Source organism: Aphidius gifuensis, linkage group LG6 (assembly GCF_014905175.1).
Source record: "Aphidius gifuensis isolate YNYX2018 linkage group LG6, ASM1490517v1, whole genome shotgun sequence".
Taxonomy (NCBI): Eukaryota; Metazoa; Arthropoda; class Insecta; order Hymenoptera; family Braconidae; genus Aphidius; species Aphidius gifuensis.
Window position 1 is genome coordinate 14,628,619 of NC_057793.1, and position 27,966 is coordinate 14,656,584.

General features: G+C 27.6%; 1 protein-coding gene across 1 annotated transcript in view; it reads left to right on the forward strand.

Annotated features, from left to right (window-relative positions):
- Positions 1-4,813: 4,813 nt before the first annotated feature.
- Positions 4,814-27,966, forward strand: part of LOC122859545 (open rectifier potassium channel protein 1-like) — a 101,163-nt gene continuing 78,010 nt past the window's right edge. Inside the window, exon 1 of the mRNA XM_044163206.1 lies at positions 4,814-5,206. Within this exon, the coding sequence (XP_044019141.1) occupies positions 5,065-5,206 (142 nt within the window). The 5' untranslated portion in view covers positions 4,814-5,064. The remainder of the gene's footprint in view (positions 5,207-27,966) is intronic.

Here is a 27,966-nt window from a genome sequence, read left to right on the forward strand (position 1 = left end):
AATCGTGATTTTTATTTGTTTGCGTCTTTTACATATAAATAAAAATTTGTGTAAAAAATAGAGAATTAAACCATGCTCTTTTTTATCGATCACAAGGAGAGTGCATATTCACATATTACAGTCCATCACTTCTACCAACTAAGCTATTGAAGGCAATATATATTTTTTCGGAGTAATATATTATTGTTTAAATAACAGTTTTACAAAAACAAATAAGCATGAGCGAAACGTCCTGTGGTCAAGTACACGGAAAAAAATTTATAGTTTTTATTACTATACTTATAGTAAATTCGGACAGCGACAAAAGTATGGTTGAATTTACTATACCGTATAGTAATAAAAACTATAAATACAATTTTGGTTACTATACCAGTATAGTAAGTATTACTATACTGGTATAGTATATACATGAAAAAATGTTAAAAAGTACAGTTACTATTACTATACTGTATCGTAAATATTACCATACTGTATGGTAAATATTATTGTACTGTATTGTAATCATTATTATACTGGTACAGTTCTTTATTTATATAAATAAATTTATTTAATAAAAAAGAAAATTTTTACTAAATAAATCATTTGAATAAGTTGCTTAAAGAATACAAAAAATAAATTTAAGGCAAGACATTCAAAAATATTTAATAAAATTGAAATTTATTTATAATAAAAAATAAAAAAAAACTATAACGAATAATTACTCGAATTTGTAGTTTTTTTTTTTTTTTCTTCAATTTTCTTAGTTTTATTTATAATTTAGCTCAATTTATTATTTGATTACGTAAAAAATTACAAGTGAATTTAGAATTCCATGTCTCAAAAATTCAACAATATTATTTCATATAAAAACCCTTTGTAAATAAGAGAAATTGTTTAAGTGGGCTGAATTAAATTGCAATAAAATATATTGGTCACATCGTAGTTTTGAAAAACATCGACTGAGTGATCATGACACTGATCAACATATTGAAAATATAAATAGCCATATATAAAATCTGTTTCAATAAAAAATTCATCAATATAGATACTGATAAATAAGAAGAGGATAGCTCTGATGAAAGATGTGCTTAATCATTAGAAAATTTTCTATTTAGATTTAGATAAACAAGCAACCTTATTCGTTTCTAAATTATATAATCTTTATGAATTACCACGAGTCAAAATTACTGAAATTATTATTGAAGTGAAAAAATTATTAACACTGGAAGCTACTAATATTTGAAATCAGTTAACTAATGAAATATCAAAAACTGATTCTCTATGGAAAAAAAAATTTAAAATTTATATATTTTTTGACGTATATCTGAATTACTCAATTACAAAAAAATAAAATAAATCATTTCCGTGCTGGAGGCAATAACTTCTGAATTTATTAACAATATTCATGACAATTGGTTTATTCACCACTGGACAAATTTGAAACTGAACAACGTGCTTTTGAATTTCGTAAACAAAATAATATATAAGTATTTTCCTCGTAATGATTTCATTTAAATTATTCCATCGGAAAAAGGACCATGTTTTTATTTGGTATACATTGTATATCATATTAAAAATTGAAAATAAAATTTGTATTGTAGTCAAAAAAATCAATTGATATTGAATGAGATGAAATTAAATGAGATTTTGTCAGGTAATGCAGTTATTACGTACGTAATAACCTTAAACAATCAGAAAAATTTTATACCTAAGCTGTAGTTATACTTGTATAAAATGTATAGTTTTTTAATGAATATTTTTTATTTTAAAAAGTAAATAAAAAATATATATTTTTTATATTTGATTTAAAAATTTATCAAATCCCATATATTATCAACATCGTTTTTCTGAATATTAATATTTATTGAATTTTATCTTCATTATTATTTAACTTATATTGAATATAAATTTTTTTTTTTCAATAAACTATAATGTTTTACTTTGTTAAAATATTTTTTTATTTTTTAATTAATTTTTTTTTAAAAAAAGCATAAATTTACTATACTGTATGGTAAAAGATACTATAAGTACAGTTAAATTTACTATACCAGTATAGTAAATCTGTATAAAATTTTCTTTTTGTTTTACTATACCGGTATAGTTTTAATTACCATACCAGTATAGTAACCTTAACTATACTTTCTAGTAAATCTAATTATACTTTTGCCGTTGTCCAACTTTACTATAAGTATAGTAAATTTAATCATAAAACATAGTAATAAAAACTATAAAATTTTTTCCGTGTAGGTAGCCTGCTGGAATTCCACGCCGGAGTCTTAAGTTCAAATCTTATTTAGAAAAAATGTTTTTTGCAAAAAAAAAATTGATAAGATTTATTTGTAAAAAAATAGGGCGTGATCAAATCACAAATTATAAGTTGGCGTCGACAAAAAAATAAAAAGGTAGCCGTGATGAAAATTCAAGATAGTGGCATCATAATTTCAGTGACCACCTTCCTTCCTGCTGCTAGTACTAAACCAGGAATTAAATTAATCCGCGACCACCTGCCTGCTGTTATAAACTACATATTAAATTTATTTGTGGTACGAAACCAGCATAGCTATAGACTCACTTACAATATTTCGCTTTTCAAGAATATGTGGCGTTAGAGGCACCAATTCATTTTTTGTGCCTTGAGGAACCTTAAGGAGGCTACTCACAAATTCATTGCCGGGATCACGAGGTGCTTAACGACAAAGTGTCGAGCAGCTGCTTTTATACATAGGATATAAGACTGTGTGTGTGTGTGTGTGTGTGTGTGTGTGTGTCATTGTAAAATTCAACCGATCAACATAAGAAAATAATTATGCCAAAGAATTTAAAAGAAAAAGACAGTATGTACAAAATTTTAACTTGATAACTTGCTTGATAACTTTCCAACAAAAAATTCAAATTATATCTAAGAACTTCTTTATGAAATTTGCCACAGCCAACGCTACCACAGAAATCCATATCAAAATTTTTCGAAGGCTAGCCATCAACTATAATAAGAAAAACATTAACGTTAATCGAAGAGTGCTCGTCAAAAAAATTATCCTGACAAAAGTTTGCATCTATGATTTATCATTACTTTTCATATTGTTAGTATTAAGAATTTTACCATCATCTATTTTCATCTAAGCTCGTTAGTTCAGAAGCTATAAGCTTTATTTTTTTTTAGGAGCTGTTGCAATACGAACAGTGAATTTCATTAACTTTAGTGAACTGGCAATATTAAATTTTGCCACCCAATTGTCGTGCTTTTTCAACAACTATTGTCAAATAGTAATTTTTTATATTAGTTTTTTTTTAAAAAGTAATTTATAAAAAAATTACAATAATTGAAATACTGCATATCAGTTTTTGTTCAATAATTTCTGTAATAAGAATACTCTGCTTTGACATAATTTTTTCAAAACGTAGAGTAGCTAAAAAAAAAATATTACTTTAATATGCACTAGTTACTTTTTTTTCGCTCCATGACATTTAACGTTAGATATTGGCTACATCTTAGAAATAATCAGCTGAATTCAATGAGTTTATTACAGATAGATACGCGAAATTTTTCAAGTTTCTTAGAGTATAAAAATCGAGGAACGCATATATAGAAATGAAAATTTCCGATTATATGTTGTTTGAGACATTCAAAACTTATATATTGTAGCCGTAGTGTTGACCACTCTGAACCTTCAATATTCTTGAATATTGTCAAAAACTAAAGTTAACGTGGATGGCTTGCAATACTTATCAGATTGTTACGAATGATCTGATCAAACAATATATGTGTTTAATAGACTCAAGGTAAATAGAACTGAGGTGTCAACTCATCACGACCTTGACTGACTTCAGAGGTGATTCACGTGATTAACAGATTTCTTTTTCCTCATCTTATATTTTAACGAAAATTAACAATTATAGGACAAAATAAATCAAGAACGCAGAAACAAGTTCGACATATGAACTGATGGAACATGAAAAATTTATTGTTTTCTATATGTTTTTGTCACACTGTGAAGATAAAGACTTGATATATGCATGCATGACATATTTGACCGTCACATGATCAATACAAATAAAGTTTTTCAATAGTGTATACATATTATGAACAATAATACATTACTAGCTTATAGTACTAGTCAAAAAGCTATTAAAAAAACCTAAAGCATAGTACTTATGATGCTTATATTTCCTCTTGTAGAGGTCATACATAATAGACAATTCAATATACAATACAAACTGTTTGAATGTCACGGATTTTATTGCTGCCACTGATGTAATTCTATGCAATGTTTGAGAATGAGAATAAATCTCTGGCACCTACATTCACATTATGCGTGAATTGATGAATCCAGTAAATATATTTTAAGATGAATTTCTGAGATAAAACATGATCAGTATTCTATTCATCTAAATTCAAGAAAATATATACCGATGACTAAATTTTTCGCGAAAAAAAAAAATTCAAAAGCTAATATCATTTTTTTCATATAAACTGGAATTTTAGATTTTCTACTTTTAAAAATATTGAGATTTTTAGCATATATCTGTTTTGAAATATATATTGATTTTTTCAATCATACTTTCTCAAAGTTCAATGTTCACAAGTAAATTTGTCTAATAATTAAATAATGGACCCTTGAAAATAACGGTGTCCACAAAAATATTTTTACTCATGCTTTTGATGGACTACTTTTATATCCGTCTTTTTTACATATTATTGAGGCGTTGATAGCTATTCAATCATTTTTACAAGATAGATATAAGTCCGTAAGCGATAAGAATAAAATAAAACAGTCAAAAATGTGAGTGGGGAGACCGAGTGTCGGTCAAAAAGGAGATACACAACGATCATGACAATCCACGATTAACGGCCTCCAGTTGAGCGCGACGATCCAAGCTGATCGATAAAACTGTTAAAAATTACCAACTCATAACAAACAGTTAGATAACGTGATCATTTCAAGAGGAATCAACTCGTGCTCCGGAATGTCTTTTTTTCTTTAGTTCCATTTCCTTTTTATTGAAATATTTTATTAATAACTACATCTTGAACTATAATTTATAATTTAAAAAAAAAAAAAAGATTACAACTGCAGAGTTCGAAATATGTCTAAAAAACAGTGGATGGCTCTTCTCATGCTTTTTTTGGCCTATCTTCTCCTTGGAGCTTCGATTTTTTATTACATCGAACATGCTATTGAAATTGAACAAGTTCGAAAAATTCGTGACAAACGTATTGAGATTAACGGTATTAACATTCAACATTTATATTATTTCTAAATTTCTAAAGCATTTATTCAATATACAGCGGATCATGAAACTGTAAGTTTTTGAATTAAGATCGTCGAAACGTATCTCGCCAAATTCGATGATGATATTCTGGTGAGTCATGGTATCCGTTTTCCAGTGATATTCAGTTGAACAGTTGCTAATCAATCAACGCTTACTTTTACATCAACTTTATCAAAAACAGTTTACGTCGTTTGCTCTCACAAATATGTACACACGCATAAAGATCCAATAGGCATGACGTATTTATCCATATATAAATTTCAAATATGTGTAGATAATTCTAGTTCTATGGAATGCAGTGTTCAAACTCGTCTATGCTATATATTTTTTAAATACAATGTGTTTAAACGACGGGTATTTGTGTTTATACCTTTTTGTATGCCCAGAAGTGCTTTGTTATTGAATTTGATGAGAGGATCGCTTCGGTACTATCCCAACTATAAAAATAAAATTCCAATTAGTAATCGCAAAAGATAAATTAACCGAAAAGACGTGAACATATACATGACAAATCATAGATAATTTAGAATAATTTATTAAATAAAATAGCTCAAAACCCAGGTTCACTTCCTCTGATTGTACAATTTGATGCAGAAAAATCTATTATTGACGTTTATTAATAATGGCTAATACATTAATATATAATGCTAATTGAAAGACCTTTGAGAAATAAAAAAAAGTACCTATTTAGCTTGAGAATATTTCTACTATACTACTACTACTTGGATTTCTGAAAAATTAATAGAAAAATGTTTTGTAGCCTACATAGCATTTATAAAGAATTGAACAATAATTATGATTATTATCAATAATGATAAGAATTTCCACAACTATTTGATTTTATAATGTCACATCGTGTACCAAGTCTTGGTAGTGCAGGCTTGTGACTAGTTTTCACCAGTTGCTTTTGCCAGACTTGACACGAGTTTCGGTAATTTAGGCTTCTGCCAAGCTTTTGCTGGATTGTTTACTACGCCTGTCACAAATCCTGGTGGACCATCCATCGTTGGTTGACGTTTTTTCAACCTTTTCGATAGTATTTCTTATATCTATATTGAATATATGGAATATTGGTATTTGAAATTTGCGTCAGATTTGTGTTGACAAATTTTACAGGCATTAGCCAAAATCGAAAATTCCAAAAATGTCACTTTACTCTTTCCACCCATACGGAAAAAAAATACATAATTCATATATAAAATTATATATAATGATTATATATAACATTTATATATAAGATTGGGTGAAAACGTGTATATAATTTATTAATTATATATATTTTTTATATAAATTTTATCATATCCCCCCCCCCTCTCCCTCCCATGAATTGTTTTTATTCAAGAATTTTCATCAATTTTAATTTAAAAAAATCAAAAACAAATCTTCCATCAGGATTCGAATCCGGGACCTTCTGGTTGGGAGGCAAGTACTTAACCTCGAAGCCACAAATCTTATGATAGATCTTTGTAAAAATATGAATAAGAATATGACTTTTATCAATTTTTTTACTTTGTGGTTTTAATACCTATTTTATCTTTTTTTTCATAAAAATATGAACGAAGAGATGTTAAAATTAAAATTTTATATACTCGAATAAAAATCAGTAATAGAATTGTGATTAAAACAGCAAAGTAAAAAAATTTAGAATTGTCATATTCTTATGTATATTTTTATAGAAATCTATCATATGATTTGTGGCTTCGAGGTAAAGTACTTGCCTCCCAACCAGAAGAGTCCAGGTTTGAATCCTGATGAAAGATTTGTTTTTGATTTTTGTATATTAAAATTTAAGAAAATTTTTAAATAAAAACAATTCATGGGAAGGGGCGAGGGGGGAGGGGGAGGGGATGTGATAAAATTTATATAAAAAATATATATAATTTTATATAAACTATTATATATAATCGTTATATATAAATTTTATATAAATTTTATACACGTTTTCGCCCAATCTTATATATAATTGTTATATATAATTATTATATATACACTGAGAGAAATTTTAACTAAAAATTAAAATCATGGTTGAATAGAAATTACTATAGTACTTTGTAATTTTTGTTTTAATTCTGGGACTGGCCGCGAGAGTCGGAATTCTACAATAAAATTATGTAAAATGTGTAAAATGTCAAAAAATTGTTGGGTTACTTCAAGCCTCTATACATCGTTATCTATTGCAGATGGACATGGGGTTGAGTGAAGTTTATTATTGAAAATTCAATTCTAAACAATTTATAAAGAATTACTTTTTTTGATTAATCTCTTAGATAATGAGTTATGAGTTAATTAAAATAAAGACATACATGTTTTGTGAAAACAATAAAAATTATTATATGTTTGAATGAAAAATACTGCACAATTTAATAAATATTCTTATATATATAATAAAAATTATCATGTAGACATATAAAAGTTAGCATAGACTTAAATATTTTTTACTATATAGCTTTGTAAAAATGTGGGACGAAATAACACAAAGATGGCCGACCGATTGAACAAATGATTGAACTGTCATGTAATTTCAAGCATTTCTACAGCCTTATCTGTTGAAGCTAGGTATGGGGTTAAGCGAGGTTTATTGTTGGTTATTTATTTCTAAACAATTTATCAAGAATAACTTTTTTCTATTTAACAATTAGTTTTCGAGTTTTGAGCGTGTAAACAGAAAAGAAAAAATGTTGCCGGGAATTGATTGCTATTCTCCGTGAATCTAGCACAAACTGCCCAACTTAACACAAAAAATGTCCAACTTTTAAATAAAATTTGTAATAAAATTTAGTAAATTCTAAAACCGGTAGTGGGTAAATTCTCAGTCTGCTAGAATTTACTTGTGAGTGTCGTGAATTTAGTCATTTTTTTAAACAGAAATTACAATAAAATTGTGTAAATTTTATGGCTTAGTAGTGTATATAGTCAATGGCCAGATTTTTTACATAATTTTATTGTAAAAATTATCTATCAATATACGAATAATTCTTATAAATGACGGGGGAACGCAGTTTTTACTATTTATTTTGTAATTTTTTCTTTTACGTTTGTAATTCTTAGTTAATATTTCTCTCAGTGTAATTTTATATATAAATTATATATTTTTTTTCCGTGTGGGGCATGCACTGAAATATAATAAAACTAGAAGCCGAACTTCGTGTCGCCGAGAGAGAAACTCAATGGATGTCCTTGTCAGTAGTCACGTCAACTAAAATTGGTTGAGACTACTGAAATACAATGTAACTTTCATACCATGTAGTACTAGTTTGTTTTGACGTTGACTGTACAAGATTTAATGTGTGCATGCGTGAGTGAGAGGGAAAGCCATCCAATATATTGTTATCTTTAGTGACACTCCGTGCATTGGCTAAGCATAGGAGTTCACCTTCCAGTTTTATTATACTTCAGTGGGGACATGCGCCTTAATACATTGTTAACTACACACTAAGAAAACAAATTGCAGTCGTTCGAAAAATAATTTTTTAAAATATCGAGTTTTTTTCAGGAGTTTGTTGCTTAAATAAGCAGAAAAATGATCAATTTGAGAAATAATATATCATCTTGAAATTTATTTTTTTCTCAATTTCAGACGAATTTAGATAACTTCTACTTCTAGTGAGTGTATGAACAGGCGAATCAAGAGAGAAATTTCCAAGTCAAAAACACATTTTTTATCATTCAAACAGTTGGTCACTCAATTTAGCCATTTTTTTTTTTTTTTTGACTTACATTAATAACGAATTGAAATTAAAATAACATCAAATTTTCTAAAATTAACAAATCGCTCCACGTCACATACACTGAGAGAATTTTTTTGTTATTTTTAAGTTAAAATTTTTTTATAATTACGGGGTAGCCACTCAAAACTGGGCCAAGACGACAACACCGTAATTTGTACGAGATAGTTTGTTTTTTTTCGTGGGTTACAAAGATAAGTTTACGCACGAATATTGAAATTCGGATTTTATAAATACGTACGAAACACAATAATTTTTACGGGGTACACCGATTAAAAAAATGTGCTCGCTTTTATTTTTTCAGGAAGAACTTTCTACTTTTACGGGGTGGTCTGTAAAAAAATAATATGATGTCAAGTACAAATAAATTCAACTTTTATCGATCCCTACACAGTAAAAAAAAGTTGGTAATTCGTTTGTAATTTGTAGACTTTAGTCGTTTGTCAAATTTTTGTTTGTTAATTTAACAAAAAAAAATTTGTAAAATCTTTTGACAAATTTTATTTGTTAATTTTACAAACAAAAAATTTGTAAAATATTTTTACAAACTCTGTTTGTTAATTTTACCAACAAAAAATTTGTAAAATGTTTTTACAAACTCCGGTTGTTAATTTAACAAATTTTTTTGTGTTAAATTGGCTCGAAGCATATATAAATGAAGATTTAATGTAAAAATAAGTAGAATATTTGAAAAAATAATAAAATTTACATATCAAAAAATATTATATAAATGAATAGACATTTATTTTTTTTTTGTTTTTCACTGTCCCGACCGGGATTCGAACCTACGACCATACCTAAACCTATTGAACCTAAAATCTAAAACCTAGTGCGTTATCCCCTAAGCCATCGCACGTTATTGTGGAAGAAAAACATTTTCGTCCTTATTAATAATGACCTTCGAAAATTAAAAGAAAAAAGATTTGTTAATTATTGAAATGAATAAATCGAGACAAGAATGAATGTGAAGAGAATTAAAGTGATACACATATGAAATAAAATATTTATTCCATAAATATTATGTATGTAATTTAAATAAAATAAATAAAAAATGTCCAAGGAAAAGCAGTAGCTAAGGAAAAGATGTAGCTAAGGAATTAATGTGACTAAGGAATTATTTTTGAAATTATTATTTATTGAAACATAAATCTTTGGCAACCTCAATTCCTTAGCTACATCTTTTCCTTAGCTACTGCTTTTTCTTGGACATTTGTATTTTAAAAAAATAAATTTACATGTATTTTATTTATAAAATAAATAAAAAATGTCCAAGAAAAGCAGTAGCTGAGGAAAAGATGTAGCTAAGGAATTAATGTGACTAAGAATTAAGGTTGCGAAAAAATTATGTTTCAAGGAAATAATTCCTTAGTCACATTAATTTCTTAGCTACATCTTTTCCTTAGCTACTGCTTTTCCTTGGACATTTTTCATTTATTTCATACATAAAATACATGTAAATTTTTTTTTTAAAAATACAAATGTCCAAGGAAAAGCAGTAGCTGAGGAAAAGATGTAGCTAAGGAATTAATGTGACTAAAGAATTATTTCCTTGAAACATAATTTTTTGGCAACCTTAATTCCTTAGTCACATTAATTCCTTAGCTACATCTTTTCCTTAGCTACTGCTTTTCCTTGGACATTTGTATTTTTAAAAAAAAAATTTACATGTATTTTATTTATAAAATAAATAAAAAATGTCCAAGAAAAAGCAGTAGCTAAGGAAAAGATGTAGCTAAGGAATTGAGGTTGCCAAAGAATTATGTTTCAAGGAAATAATTCCTTAGTCACATCAATTAATGTGGCTAAGGAATTGAGGTTGCCAAAGAATTATGTTTCAAGGAAATAATTCCTTAGTCACATTAATTCCTTAGCTACATCTTTTCCTTAGCTACTGCTTTTTTTTGGACATTTTTTATTTATTTTATAAATAAAATTACATGTTTGTTACTAATTAAAATTATTTGCATCGTGTCAATTATGACTGTCGTGTAAATAAATTTTTTTTTTTGTTCTTCTTTTAGATAAAACTACGGGGTATTTTGTAATTATACCTTTGTTGACGTTATATGTTTTTTATAAGTACGGGGTGCCCCGTAAAAATAAATTCTTAATTTTTAAAAGCCTTCAAAATTTGTTTGTTGTCATAAAAAAATAAAAGAAGCCGTAAAAGTACGGGGTCCCCTGTAAATATAAATCGGTGACTAAAAAATTCGTCAATGTTTTGCTAACTTTTTTAGAGTATTTTTCCGTATTTATAAATTTCTTGGTAAACGTTCTATATCTACGGTGTCATACCGGAATATTTGATGATACATTCACAAATAATTTATATACCCTACATAGAATATAAAATAACTCGTGAATACACCGTAAAATATTCAATGCGCAATGAAATAATTCCGTGATAATTTGATATTTTTTACATCATATTCTCGTAATTATAAATTCCTGAATTTGTATGGTATTTTTTCGTAAATAGTAGTAACCACATGCAGAAAAGTTAGTGTAAATAAATAGTTAAATACAGAAATGTCAACTTGGCCCACTTCGTAGTGGTTGCCCCGTAGAATTAACAAAAAAATTCTCTCAGTGTATACGTATTGAGTTTTTCTACGAGAAAAAAAAAAACATCCTATCTCATTAACTTATGAACGTAGAAACCTCATATTCAAATTGAGAGAAGCATCTTTCCAATACCTAAGATATTCATATTTTCATTTTTTTGAAATGATTATTGAAGGCATAATTCATAGAAATATGAATAGCTTGATTTTGTCTTTTTTTTTTAAATTGTCAATGACCTAAAAACTACTCTTCTGAACAAGTTAAACCGACTAATTCTCACTTCATTATAATTTTATCTTGATATTCCTGTATTTTACATTTCGATATTTTTAAGACTTACAAAGTTATTGTCATTTTAAGACCAAAATTTTTCTGTAACAGTATGAGTCCTAAATAGTCATCATTATTGCATGGAGGATTACGGTTACCATACTAGTAGCCCTGCTTATATGTATAAAATATACAATAGAAGTCTCTACAATTTTTAAAGATTTGTACCCAATGCCAGCAAATGACATCTACATATAACATAACCTAGACATGACATGACATTTGATAAACAATTTATGAATTTGTTGAATAATCTGATAGCATAGAAAAACAAACTTTAATTTATACGTATATATACCAGAAACGGTAGAAAAATTGAATTATTAAAAAAAAAATTACATTGGATAATAATTGCACCGCACTCACCAGAGTATTAAAGACATTAACTTTTGGCACACAGTCTTTTCAATCTTCCGAATTTTATATATGCAGTATAGCTATCACTGATAGTTTAATATTAATTCGTTATAAATGTTGAGTTCAAAAAAGTGATTTAAATTGAGTGACCAACTATTCGAATGGAGCAAAATTTGTTTTTGTTTCAGAAAAATTTATCTTGAGTTGCCTGCTTATACAATAACTGGAAATAAAAGTTATTTAAATTCGTCTTAAATTGACAAAAATGAATCCAATTTTTTTTTTTATTTTTGTTTCGTTCACGGAGAGAATTTTTATTTTTTTTTACGAAAAAACATATGTAGCGTGTACAAATGTATATATAATTATGGGTGATTGCCGAGTTCGATCCATCTTCCGAGAAATAAGCGGATTAAATTTTTCGGGCAGACCGGTTCATCTGAGTTCGCTCCTGTTTGAAAAATCTAAAGAATCCGAGTTGGCTCTAATCGTTTCCCCTACCATTCCCCCTCCACTTTCTACCAAATTTTTAAGATAGCCGCTAGATTTTTCACTTAGTTGTGATTATAGCCAAACAATCAATATCTACATTATTTTACCAGCAAAAATTTTTATTTAGCTACATCTTTTTCTTAGCTAGATTTTTTACTCACTTGGGAGCGAACTCCCGGAGTAGAAATTGAATCCAGCTCGGCCAGATCCTGATCCGAATCAGATCCAGTATAGCTGAGGTAATCCGGATCCGGCTTTCCTTACTCTTTCCTGATCCGATTCGGATCCGGATTGCCCGACGTTAATCAAACTTTATTTTTTTTTTCAAAGTTATCTCCATGTTTAGTCAGGTTTGACTAAGGCTAACCGGATCCGGTTTTCCTTACTCTTTCCTGATCCGGATCGGATTCGGATTGCCGGACTTTAATTGGACTTTATTTTTTTTTTTCAAAATTATCTCCAGGTTCAGTCAGGTTTGCCTAAGGCTAACCGGATCCGGTTTTCCTTACCCTATCCTGATCCAAATTGGATCCGGAATGCTCGACATTAATTGAAGTTTGTTTTTTTTTCAAAGTTAACCTCCGGATTCGGTCACGCTTGGCTAAGGTAAGCCGAATCCGGTTTCCCTGATTCGAAATGGATCCAACTTAGAAGTATTTGAAAAGAAAACAAAAAAAAAATTAATTTCAGAATGTCAAGATAGAAATATTGTTAATAATGATTGTTAAAAAAAATAATTGAAAAAAGCATATATTTTTTTTTTTAAATCAAAATTTCTTTAAAACAAAATTCGGATCCGGTTTAAATATAAATTCGGATCCAGTTTAAGTACAAATATTAAATTCGGATTTAGTTTAAGCATAGAATCGGATCCAGTTTGGATGTAAAATCGGATCTAATTCGAATGTAATTTCGGATACATAATTTGGTATCTGATTTAGCCACGGTGTCTTTATTGTAACCGGATCCGGTTTGCCAGATCCGATCCGGAGCCTAGCTGGCGTTACATTTTCAATCCGAATCGGATCAGGCTGGCCGAATCCGATTCGGATTTGTAATCAGGTAAACTGGATCCGAATCGAACCGAAATTTCCACTCAAGTCAGCACCAGTCTAAATTATAACCAGTGCGATTATGACGTTTGATGTTGAATATAAATTTGCATATATCATATGCTGCGTTTCCACGGATTATTTCATTGTAAATAATGCACATGTCGATGAAAATAAGAGTATAGTGATAAACTCTTAGTATAAAAAGTTGACGCGATGCATTTGTATAAACAAAGTGCTGAAGAAAAATGTTATTATTTGTCGTTGATAAAGATAATTCTTGAGATAATTTCTATCTTGACTGGAAACTTTGTGAGAAACTAACTTCAGTTAACATATCTCGAGCTAAAAAAATCTCAGTCTTCTGAGGTCTTTCTAGTCCTAAAACGCGCTTTATTGAACATAAACTGTCTTCCAAATCTTAAAACGCGCTCTATGAGTCTTCCGAAGTCTCCCACAAAAAATTACAATTTTTTTCGATAATTTTCGAAGCTGCCGTAGTCTTCCAAATCAAGCGGAAGCCTTCAGGTTTTCTAAAATTTTTTCAAATCACAGTGGGGCTTATTTTCGGGTCCACCCTCAAATTAAAATAAAATAAAATAAATTTCAAAGAAAAACGACTTTAAAAGCCTACGGTCTCGAAATTAAAGACTTGAAAATTTATAATAACAAAAATTAAGGAACTTAGAAAAATTCAAACTACCCGATATAAAGTTGCCAAGTTTCCTATTAATTAATATCTAAAAACAATTTACTTGAGTAAATCTCGCGTACGCATTTTTTATTACTATAATTCATTTTATTACATAAATTTTTAAAATTTATAAATCATTTTTAAGAAAAAAAATCAAGTTCTTCTAATTTTAATAGATTTAGTATTCAATTCTACTTTAAATATTTATTCAAGTATATTTATAATATAAAATTGATTCGAATAACAAAAATTAGAAGTCAAAAGTTTATAAGGTAAATAATTTCTATCAATATCAATTGAACAAATGGCTGAGTGGTTAGCCTATATGACTTTCACACAGGAGACCTACGATCGTTCCTTCGTAGATTTCGATGTGTAAACATCTTTAGGCGCGGGTGACAGTTGGAGTGAAACGAAAAAACCAAAAAAAGAGCGTCATATCCTCTGACGGATGTTAGCCTGACTCCATTACTATAATAGGCGCAATGGTAGATTATGTATAGTATAATAGGTTATCCAGCGGCCAGTAACTGTTACCATGAGGCAATTGTAAATGCTAATGAATTAGGAGATGTCATTTATAAGTGAAAAAAATATATCTTCAATGAAAATACAAAATGAGTTTATTTTATATTTGGAAAAAATCTTAAGTAAATTCAAAATATATACCTATTTGAACAGACATAATCAAAATTGTTTCAAAATTTACTAAACTATGAAACACATACTTTTTACCTTGAAAAATCTAAAAATGACATTGTATACATATTCCAACAGGTATATAACTGAAATTTATTTACAATTTACTTTTTTTTGTAAATAGCCAATGAAAAAATTTTTTTTTTTTTCATAAACATAAGTCAGTTAAACGTTTCAGCTGCATATATTACTTTTTAATTATATTATGTTTTAATAATATTTATTTGTTCTGAATAATTTGAAGTTATCCTAATCATATCAAGTTGTGCGATTTTTTTTATGAGACATGCATTTTGACATTTATTTTTATAATTCATCTGAAAATATATTTTTTTAGCTGCACTCATATAACTAAGTATTTGTCAATATATTTCAATTGAATATTATATATTTTATTTTTGGAATTCCAACTATTAAGTTTAAAAATTAGAGATATAGATATAATCAAGATACAAAATAAATTGAAAATTTACGTCATTTAAATTCGTAAAAAGATATAACTAAAATTTTTTTTCGATTTACTTTTTTTTTTCTAACTTTTTGTAAGTACTATAGTATAGTCAATAAAAAAAATTTTTTTAACTAAACATTAGTCTAAACGTTTCAGCTGCACATATATAACAAATAATTTTTATTATTAGTAATTATAATCATTAGTAAATAATTTATTACAAAAAACCAAATATCCGCCATTATATTTCAAATAAAAAATGATATATATTTATTTTTTGCAATTTCAACTATAAAATTTGGAGATCAAAGATTTAATCGTAATCAACTTGAGGAAGATTTTTTAGAAAAATGTATTTAAATACAAAATGAATTTAATTTATATCTTTCTAGTTAAATTTATAATTGAGGGTCCGGATGCAATAACTCGCCGAGCGCTCGAAGTCAAGAAAACGCTATGTTGCTGTGGGTGAAAAATAGGAAAAATTAAAATTGAAAAATAAAAAAAAATAAAAATACAGTCGTCGATATAATTAAAAAATACATAATTTTCTTCAAATAAATTTTTTTTTATAATAATTAGTTAACGAGATAAAAAATATAAACGAAATTTTTTTTTTCGAAAAAAATACTTTTTTTCAATAATATAACTCAAGATAACTTCTTTAAAAATTAATAAATTAACTTGAATTTTTTACTGTAGCTTCATTATAAGCTACCGATTGCAACAGTATGATCAAAAAATGTATTTATTAATATTGTTTAATTTTTATTATATGATTGTTTAATGTCGATGAAAAATTCAATTTGTCTAACTTTGAATGAAAAAAGAGTCGGAGAAATTTAATAATTGAGTAACTTGTCAGTGGCAATATTGTTAAGCAGTATATCAAGAAGTTTTATAGAAATTTTTAGATATTTTTATTAATTATTGACTGAGTTATTAATTTAACAACAAATTGCGAGCTACCGTTACGGCTATATATGCGTGATCGTCAGCCCCCTCTCTCGCGAACGCCTATGTTCACGCGCCTGTATATCCATATAAATACAAACAGTATGCGCGCAATTTGTTGTTAAATTAATAACTCAGTCAATAATTAATAAAAATATCTAAAAATTTCTATACTACTTCTTGCCACTGACAATCGAATTATTAAATTTCTCCGACTCTTTTTCATTCAAAGTTAGACAAATTGAATTTTTCATCGACATTAAACAATCATATAATAAAAATTAAACAATAATAATAAATACATTTTTGATCATACTGTTGCAATGAAATGATAACGAAAAGAAGTTAATTTATTAATTTTAAAGAGTTATCTTGAGTTATATTATTGAAAAGTATTTTTTCGAAAAAATTTCGTTTATATTTTTATCTCAACTAATTATTATAAAAAATTATTTGAAGAAAATATGTATTTTTTATTATATCGATGTATTTTTTTTTATTTTTCAATTTTAATTTTTCCTATTTTTCACCCACAGCAACATAGCAGTTTCTTGAGTTCGAGCGCTCGGCGAGTTATTGCATCCGGACCCTCAATTTACTTTATATTTTTGAAAAATATAACTCAAATATAAATGATATTTACTTTATATATAAAAAAAAATTAGTGTTGCTTACAATTTAATTTTTTTGACTACATTAAATCCTTAGCTACTGCTTTTTCTTGGTATTTTAATTTATCAAAATAAATCATATTAATATCATTTGTTAAATCAATAAATTAAAATACCAAGAAAAAGCAGCAGCTAAGAAAAAATGGAGTTAACGGATTGATGCAACTTACTTCTTAATTTCTTTGGCTGCATTAATTCCTTAGCTTTATTTTTTCCGTGGCCACTGCTTGTCTTTGGTTATTATTAATTTTTTTAAAATAAATTACATGTATTTTATTTGTTAAATAAATTAATAAAAACCAAAGAAAAGCAGTAGCTAACGAAAAGACGAAGCTAAAGAATTGATGTTGCTTACCATTTAATTTTTTTGGCTGCATCAATTTCTTAGCTTTATCTTTTTCTTAGCTACTCTTTTTCTTGGTTTTTATCAAGGCCGCAAAGTTCGGTCAATTTTTGGGGCGATTTCATTTTGTGAGTATACCGGTGTAAATAAAACAAATGATATAGTACCAATACGTCAAATGGGTATGTTTGTACGTGCGGGTACTGTACTCGTTTGTTTATTTTGAAAATATGGAGGTTGTTGTTGTTAGGTTAAAAATCAGACCGTGCACGGTCTATCAAAATTGTAGATACAAATTTTAAAAATTTAAATAATTAACCATATAAAAATTGCATTGTATACGGTGTACGTCATTGGAAATTAAACCGTGTACGGTATATGAACTGTATACGGTTTACTGATGATTGCAAATACAAATTTTTCTAGTTTAAATATTTGACCGCATACGAATCATACCGTGTGCGGTGTACGTCATTGGATAGCAAGCCGTGTGCGGTATGAATGTACACTGCACACGGTATGATTCGTATGCGGTCAAACATTTAAACTAGAAAAATTTGTATTTGCAATAATCAGTAAACCGTATACAGTTCATATACCGCACACGGTTTAATTTTCAATGACGTACACCGTATACAATGCAATTTTTATATGGTTAATTATTTAAATTTTTAAAATTTGTATCTACAATTTTGATAGACCGTGCACGGTCTGATTTTTAACCTAACAACAACAACCTCCATATTTTCAAAATAAACAAACGAGTACCGTACCCGTACGTACAAACATACCCATTTGACGTATTGGTACTATATCATTTGTTTTATTTACACCGGTATACTCACAAAATGAAAGCGCCCCGAAAATTGACCGAACTTTGCGGCCTTGGTTTTTATTCATTCATTTAACAAATAAAATACATGTTAAAAATGAATTGACGCATAGAAGGACGTCGGAGTTAACTTGATGAAACTTAGAAAAAATAGGAAGCCCTGTGGGCTAGTGGTCAAGGCGATTGCCCGGAAAGCAAAAGACCCGGGTTCGATTCCCGGCGGGAGAACTTCGTTATTTTTTCTAAGTTTCTAGTTTTTTTAAAACAAACGGTCTTTAAATGAAAGACTCCGTCAGCCTGAAGTCTTTTATCGGAAGTCTCCCGAAGTCTTTCTAGTTGGACAAATGAAGACTGTTTCAAGATTTCGACATTCTTAAGACTGAGATTTTTTAGCTCGGGATTCTATCGATAAACGCCTGTTTACTAAATGCTTTTATTTCCACTCTTCCTGTATATCTACAGAGTGTCTGATTTCACTCTAATAATAGATAGCGTTCAGAGGGTGACATACGAAAGAAAATATATTCAAAAAAAATTGACAATGTTGGATTCAAAAATATCAACACATTTTTTTTAGATGAATACCATATTTTTTCAACTCATAGATTGCCTACATAAAAACTTACATTTCTAAATCGAATTTTTTTTTTTTTTTAATTCGATAATTTGTAATAGAAGAGTCAAAACTATTTTTTTTTTCGTATTGCTTTTTTGGCGCAACTTATTGTTGGAAGAATTTTTTCGTTAAAACAACATTATATGGAGAAAATTTGTTTCTGCCGGAGAAAAAGTCGTAGTAATTTGAAAAAATTCCTGCGAACCAACACTCCCACATTTAAAAATTTTTATTCGAAAAAAGATTAGATTAGATTTAGATTTTTTTTTTTTCAAAAAATGAATCGACGCATAGAAGGATGTCGGAGTTAACTTGATGAAACTTAGAAAAATAAGAAGTCTTTTTTTTTTTTTTGTTAGATGTTTTTTATTTTTTTTCGTTGTCAAGCAATATTCGGAGAACTAAAAATTTGAAAGAAGTATCGTGAAATTTGCTCATGAAGAGTCTTCGATTGAAACCTTAGTAGAATTGATCGGTCAATACTTACCATTGAGCCCTGCGAGAAAATGTGAATAATAAATCTAATAAGGCCCACAAATAAAATAAAATAAATTTATGATCGTTTTTGGAAATAGAGCGTAGTGTTCTTAATGGTGGATGTCAAAACTAATTCAAGATTACATAAGTTAATAAAAAAAAAAATTTGTAGTTCTTAATTTTTAACTATAGTTTTCACTTTTCTATAAATCCACTGGAATACCTTTAATGAAATAATTTATAATAGTCAGTAAGCTGATAAAAAAAAATCGCCACAAAACGGCCACGTACGAATATCGGTTGAATGATAGTTTTTTATACCCAGAACACGTTACACCTATTGTCAAGTAGTTTTTTTGTCGTCCGTCCACAGGTAAGACAGGTAAAATATCGATAATTAAAACAACTCATTATTGCTTGGTGTTTGTTTAATACTTTTAGTTTTTGATGTGTAAACATCTTTAGGCGCGGGTTGGGTTAGAGTAAAAGGAAAAAACATAGAGTTTAGACGTCAGATCCGGTAACGGATCTGGGCAGGAATCCATTTTCTGTTTGCGTTTTTACATGGCTGCCATAATTCTAAACATGGCTGCCGTAATTTTAAACATGGCGCCTCCATGATCCAAGCTTTGAACACTATATACACTACACACACATTACACACAACTACATTTTCCAGTGATATTTTGGCAATATATAGTAATTTCGAGTGATTTAAACGCGCGTGTGAATTAAACATTGTCGAGCGGGTGGATTAAATCACGGAGGCGCCATGTTTAGAATTATGGCAGCCATGTAAAAACGCAAACTTTTGCGTGAGTTCGCACCCTCAGTCTACATTGCACCTTGCATAATCGGTCGGTAACCGTTACCATCAGCCGTTCTGTAGTATAGATGAATTTAAATGCGCGTATTTATATATTTAATTTATTTATTATTATATATATATATGCGCCGTTGTATATATTAATATACAAGTATTTTATTTGTATTTATTAGTTATACTTGCATTTGTTAGGCGAAGTAAAGTTCATATTGTACATATGCATGCATATGCAAGTATTTTCATTTACGAGATTAATATACCTATTATTATTGTTTATATAAAATAATATTTCCTAAATACAAAAGATAATATTGAATTATTATACAATAATAATTTATTTATAATATTGACTAATTTTATGTTTTATAAAAAGAGAAATAGACATTGATGACTGATGTGTTAGTTTGAAAGAGAAAATTATTATTGTAATTGTACAGAAGAATTTCAGAAGATATTATCATAACCGAGACAACATGTTTTTTTATTCGGTTTTTATAGAAAATTTTCTCACGATTACGGGAAAAATACGAAAAAAATTCCTACGAATGCGCAGTAGTTAAAAATGGAGTTGAAATATGGAAAAAACGGCTATTTATCGGTTATAAATCGTGTAGTTATTGAAATAACGATTAATTCTCGAATTTAATAATGGCCATCAATGAATCTCGTCAAGTAAAAAAAAAAGTCAACATAAAAAAATTCGATATCGCGAATAGTTTTCGAGTTATAATAACTTATGTATTTCGATATATTAAGTTTTTTTGTTTAATATTAATAAAGGCGATCGATAAAACTCGCCAAGCTAAAAAAAAAGCCCAAAAAAAATTTTTATATCTCGAATAGTTATCAAATTATCGATATTTTTTTTAAAATGTATACAATTTTTTTTTCTCAAAAAAAAAAGTCGAAATTTTTGTTTTTTTTTTCAAAAAAACTGCTAATTATTGATTGTCGCGTATTGTTAAGCACGAATATATATTTTTTTTTCGAAAATAATGAATATATCCAAGTTTTTTTTACTTGGTCGCTAGGTTTTTTACTTAGCTATATTTTTTACTTAGCTATTTTTTTTACTTAGCTATATTTTTTACTTAGCTATATTTATAGCCAAACACACAATATCTACATAATTTTACTTAGCTATATTTTTCCTTAGCTATATTTTTTACGTAGCTATATATTTTTTACTTAGCTATATTTTTTACTTAGCTATATTTTTTGCTTAGCTATTTTTTTTACTTAGCTATATTTATAGCCAAACACACAATACCTACATAATTTTACCAGCTATATCTTATACTTAGCTATATTTTTTACTTAGCTATTTTTTTTACTTAGCTATAGATTTATAGCCAAACACACAATATCTACATAATTTTACCAGCTATATTTTCAACTTAGCTATATTTTTAACTTAGCTATATTTTTTACTTAGCTATATTTTTTACTTAGCTATATTTTTTACTTAGATATATTTTTTACTTAGCTTTATTTTTTTACTTAGCTCTATTATATTATCAATTATGAAAAAAATTATCATTAACATTAGAAAGATATCGATAATTCGAAAACTATTCACGCGATCAAAAAATTGTATTCGATTTTTTTTCTCCTTGATGAGTTTAATCGACTTCCATTATTAAATGAATAAATAAAAAAAAATCGATATATCGAAATTTTAAAAAATATTATAACTTGAAAACTATTCGAGATATTGAAATTTTTTTAAAAACATTTTCTTCTCCCCGACGATCTCTATTGATTGCCATTATTAAATTTGAGAATAATTCGTTATTTCAATAACTATACGACATATAACCGATAAATAGCCGTTTTTTTCATATTTCAACTTCATTTTTAACCACTTTGCGCATTCGTAGGAATTTTTCGTAGAAACACGCCGAAGATGTTTACACATAATAAACCCGCGAGTCTAGATGGCTCACAAAATTTTTTTATTATATCAAGTTAATTTTGAACTCTCAAGAAAATTAATTGTCATACGGCCGAGATATTAATTTTTGAAAATTGAAAAAAAAACACGAATTATTATTATTATATGAGTCACGTTGAGAATAATAATAATAATTCGTGCTTTTTTCAATTTTCAAAAATTAATATCTCGGCCGTATGACAATTAAGGTTGATTTTGAAAATCTGAAATCACAACAGATTTTTTTTTTCTTTATCTTATGTTTAAATGAAATAATTATCTACATTGTCAATTTTTTTCAATTTTTTTTTGTTCGGTTTTTTTGAGATATTTACTGTCAAAGTTGACAACTTTAACACGGAAGGTATAGGCGGTACCTCATATTTTTATTAATAACTTTTTCAAAACGCAACAGAAAACGTTAAATTTCTTTCAGTTTGTAGTGCTAGAAAAGACAAATTTTTTGATATAAATTTTTAGTAATTCGTCTTTTGCGTTTAAAAAATAAATAACTTTGAAATTCAAAAATTTCACGAGAAGCGCAGCACACAGACATGAGCACAAGCATAGTTTCAGTGTACGATGTAATCTTCGCTTGCTAGTTTGTAGCCATGCACACGAATTGTTGGATATATTGCCCGTTAAGGGATTTATATCTGGTAATGAAATTTAGGATAAGTAATTTAAATAATCAACACAATAATAATTTTTATATTTTTTATCGTTTAATATTAATTATCGTCATTATTATTTAAATTTTATATTATTATTTAATTTGTTTATCAAATTAGTTTAATTTTATTTATTAACTTGTGAACTTATTAAAGTTGATTTTTGTAAGAGCAAGTGACAAGAGAGAGTTCCGTAGGCTACGGGATTGCGAATGCAACTGAATTGAAAAAAAGGTCCAGGACGCTATCCAGCTTCTGGGCCTTACACTGAGAAAAAAAAATTCTAAAATACAGAACTTTTGTTCTTGCAAAAAAGGTTCTTGGATTATGGAGAAATTTTCTTATATTAAATAAAAAACTTCATAATTCGAAAACAAAAAATTTCTTAAATTATGGAAATATTGTCTTGAATTATAACAAATACGTCTTGAATTATAAAAAAAAATTCTTGAATAATAACAAAACTTTCTTGAATCATGGCAAAATGTTCTAATTTTTAGAAGTAAGGTTCTTGGTTTATGGCCAAATAGGACTTGGATTATAACAAATACTTCTTGAATTATAAAAAAAAATTCTCAAATAATAACAAAAATTTCTCGAGTCAAGGCAAAATGTACTAATTTTTAGAAGTATGGTTCTTGGATTATAACCAAGTAGGTCTTGGATTATAACAAAATGTACGCGATTTTAGAAGTAAGCTTCTTGGTTTATGAAGTATTTGTTATAATCCAAGAAAAATATTGAACAAATCAAGAAAAAAAATTCTTTTACATAAATAAATTAAGAGAAAAAAAAAATTATTTTAACAATTATTTTTTTAATTGTTTTTTTTTACTATTCGAACTTTGTTGGTCGAATTTTTTTTTTTTTCTTGTATCAGAAAATTTTGCCTGAGAAGTGACTTGAACTCCTGACCCTAACAACGCTACCTAAATCTACCTATTCTAATTCCGACGCTTTACCGACTTAACCACGACGCGATTATGTATACGACTACGATTTTATTTTCCTTATGATACCAAATTTTTTTATTTAAAAATTAATGACTTGATCTAATAAAATTTATGTACTGAAATATTAATAAACACGCACATCAATAAAATATACATTTTCATTCAAATAATTTTTTTTTTTATAATAATTAGTTTACGCGATAAAAAATAAAAACGAATTTTTTTTTTTTTTTTTTTTAAATTACTTCTTTTTAATCATATAACTCGTGATAACTCCTTTAAAAATTTATAAATTGACTTGAAAGTTTGACTGTAGCTTTATCATAGACTAGCGATGGCAATAGTAATATTAAAAACTTTATTTATTTATATTGTTTAATTTTTTTTATTTATTGTATTGTGCCGATGGAAAATTCAATTTGTCTAACTTCGAATGAAAAAAGAGTCAGTGAAATTTCGGAATCAAGTAATTTGTCAGTGGCAATATTGTTAAGCAGTATATCAAGAAGTTTTATGCAATTTTTTAGATATTTTTATTAGTTATTTATTGAGTTATTAATTTAACAACAAATTGAGAGCCGCCGTTAAGGCTATATATGCGTGTCTATCAGCCACCTTTCTCGTGAACGCCTATGTTCGCGCGTTCGCATTTCCATATAAATACCAACGATATACGCGCTATTTGTTGTTAAATTAATAACTCAATAAATAATTAATAAAAAAATCCAAAAATTTGCATAAAACTTCTTGATATACTGCTTAACAATATTGCCATTTTTTTTTTTTAATTTTTCAATTTTAAATTTTGACCGAAACAACGTCGCGTTTCCATGTCTTCGAGCGCTCAACGTGTCATTGCATCCAGACCCTCAATTGACAATTCATTCGTAATTCAGTATTTAAAACAAGTGTATATAAAATTTGAAAAAAAAAAAATATTGTGTATTAAATGCATTAATATTATTCATACAATAAAAGATTAAAATAAATGTCTCCTAAATTTTCTTTGATATAAATATTTTAATAAATGAATAAACTAATTTTTTTATTTTTATTATATCTATTTGTAATAATTTAAACACATTCGTGTTTATTAATATTTCAGTACATAAATTTTATTAGATCAAGTCATTAATTTTTGAATAAAAAAATTTGGTATCATAAGGAAAATAAAATCGTAGTCGTATATATAATCGCGTCGTGGTTAAGTCGGTAAAGCGTCGGAATTAGAATAGGTAGATTTAGGTAGCGTTGTTAGGGTCAGGAGTTCAAGTCACTTCTCAGGCAAAATTTTCTGATACAAGAAAAAAAAAAAAATTCGACCAACAAAGTTCGAATAGTAAAAAAAAACAATTAAAAAAATGATTGTTAAAATAATTTTTTTTTTCTCTTAATTTATTTATGTAAAAGAATTTTTTTTCTTGATTTGTTCAATATTTTTCTTGGATTATAACAAATACTTCATAAACCAAGAAGCTTACTTCTAAAATCGCGTACATTTTGTTATAATCCAAGACCTACTTGGTTATAATCCAAGAACCATACTTCTAAAAATTAGTACATTTTGCCTTGACTCAAGAAATTTTTGTTATTATTTGAGAATTTTTTTTTATAATTCAAGAAGTATTTGTTATAATCCAAGACCTATTTGGTTATAATCCAAGAACCTTACTTCTAAAAATTAGAACATTTTGCCATGATTCAAGAAATATTTGTTATTATTTGAGAATTTTTTTTTATAATTCAAGAAGTATTTGTTATAATCCAAGTCCTATTTGGCCATAAACCAAGAACCTTACTTCTAAAAATTAGAACATTTTGCCATGATTCAAGAAAGTTTTGTTATTATTTAAGAATTTTTTTTTATAATTCAAGACGTATTTGTTATAATTCAAGACAATATTTCCATAATTCAAGAAATTTTTTGTTCTCGAATTATGAAGTTTTTTATTCAATATAAGAAAATTTTTCCATAATCCAAGAACCTTTTTTGCAAGAACAAAAGTTCTATAATTAAGAAGTTTTTGTATTAGTTTTAGAATTTTTTTTTCTCAGTGTAGTATATGAAAATTCTGGAAAATTCTAGAAGGCCAAACGACGCTTGTATAACCAAGCGTCGCTTGGACCCGATAAAACTTCTAAAATGTTTTTACGTGTAATTTATTTCATTCCTCGAAAGACTGGGTGGTCTTCGAGGTCGGCGGCCTAATTCTCATTGTCCTCAAACTGCAACATTTTTCTAATGGCAAACGTTGTCAGTTTGAGGGACCAGTCGGCATCGACTCGTGCCGTCAGAGGATTAGACACGCTGGCTCAATGTGTTGTATGTTTTACTTTTTATTTTATTTTACATTTTCATTTATTTTTTCTCAAATAAATTTTACCTTTTTCTTTCTCTCTCTCTTCTCACTTACCTTTCTTGCCGACGGAACATACTCCCCCCGTTGAGAGAGTACACGATCAACTCAAATATTGTATTTAAATTAAACTTATTTAATAGTTGATACATGATGATAAAAAATATTTTTATATTTGATAATTCGATATAATAATTATCAGTATAAGTGCGATGTGCTTGTGCTTGTGCACCCATGGCATCGTTTTTTTGAGTGTACCCGATTCCGTAAAAGGCTCAGGGAAACCATGGTGAAACCTGGCCAGTACACTATCTTATATTCCTAATATATTAATTACAAACATATAATAATAAATGGAATTATGACAATTGACAGTCAAAAAAAAAAAAAATTAAAAATATAATCAAATTAAATTTTAGAAAATTGGTCATTTAGAAAAATTGAAAATATAATTATTCTAATTATTAATTAAATTTCAGCAAAATCGAAAATCTAATTGATTAAATTATTGACCTATGACGTTAGTTTAGAATATCATGACTCTAGATTGAAATAATTACATAGTAATATGATCAATTAAATTCAGCAAATTATACAGAAAATATCCTAATTATTATTATTATTATCATTATATATATATATCCAGTGGTGGTTTCAGGGACATTTTTTTTTTTTGCGATTTTATTCAGTAATTGAACTTTGTACATCAATGTACATTCATGTATAAGACGATTTTATTGTATACACCAAAATAAAAAAATTTTCATCGATTGGTACTTTTGAGGACTATCGTTATGACACTGTTTCAACCCTTCACTTACCTTATTTATTCGAATCCTTTGTATTTTAGTATTGTGTTGGCATGAATTTAGAAGGTACAAAAAATAGAAGTAGTAAATTTTACATTTTTAATACATAAAATTTAAGATTTGACACAAGTCCTCAAAACAACCGATGCATGAAGATTTTATCTATGTAATGGTGGTTTCGAGGACTTTTCTTTTCAAATTTTAATTATCCCTTTAATATAACCCAATGACTGTTTTTACGGTGGCAATAGTCTTTATATCTATTGATTAATACTTATATTGAATATCAATTCACAAAATGTATCAGGGACATATGATAATACTTTTTTGTTATCGTTTTAACTTGATGTCCCCAAAACCGCCGATAGATTTTTTTAAAAAACTATGTAATGGAGGTTTCAAGGACTTTTCTTTTAAAAATTCACTAATCTTCTTAAAATAACTCAATGACGGTTTAACGGCGGCAAAAGTCCTTATATCTATTGATTAATACTTATATTGAATAATGATTCATAAAATGTATCAGAGCCATATGATAGGACTTCTTTATTATCATTTTAACTTGATGTCCCCAAAACCTCCGATAGATTTTTTTAAAAAAACTATGTAATGGAGGTTTCAAGGACTTTTTTTTAAAAAATTCACTTATCTTTTTAAAATAACTCAATGACTGGTGGTAATATTCCTTATATCTATTGATTAATACTTATATTGGATAACAATTCACAAAATGTATCAGGGACATATGATAAGACTTTGTTATCGTTTTAACTTTATGTCCCCAAACCTCCAATAGATTTTTTTTGAAACTATGTAATGGAGGTTTCAGGACTTTCCTTTTAAAATTTACTTATCTCCTTAAAATAACTCAATGACGGTTTAACGGCGGCAAAAGTCCTTATATTTATT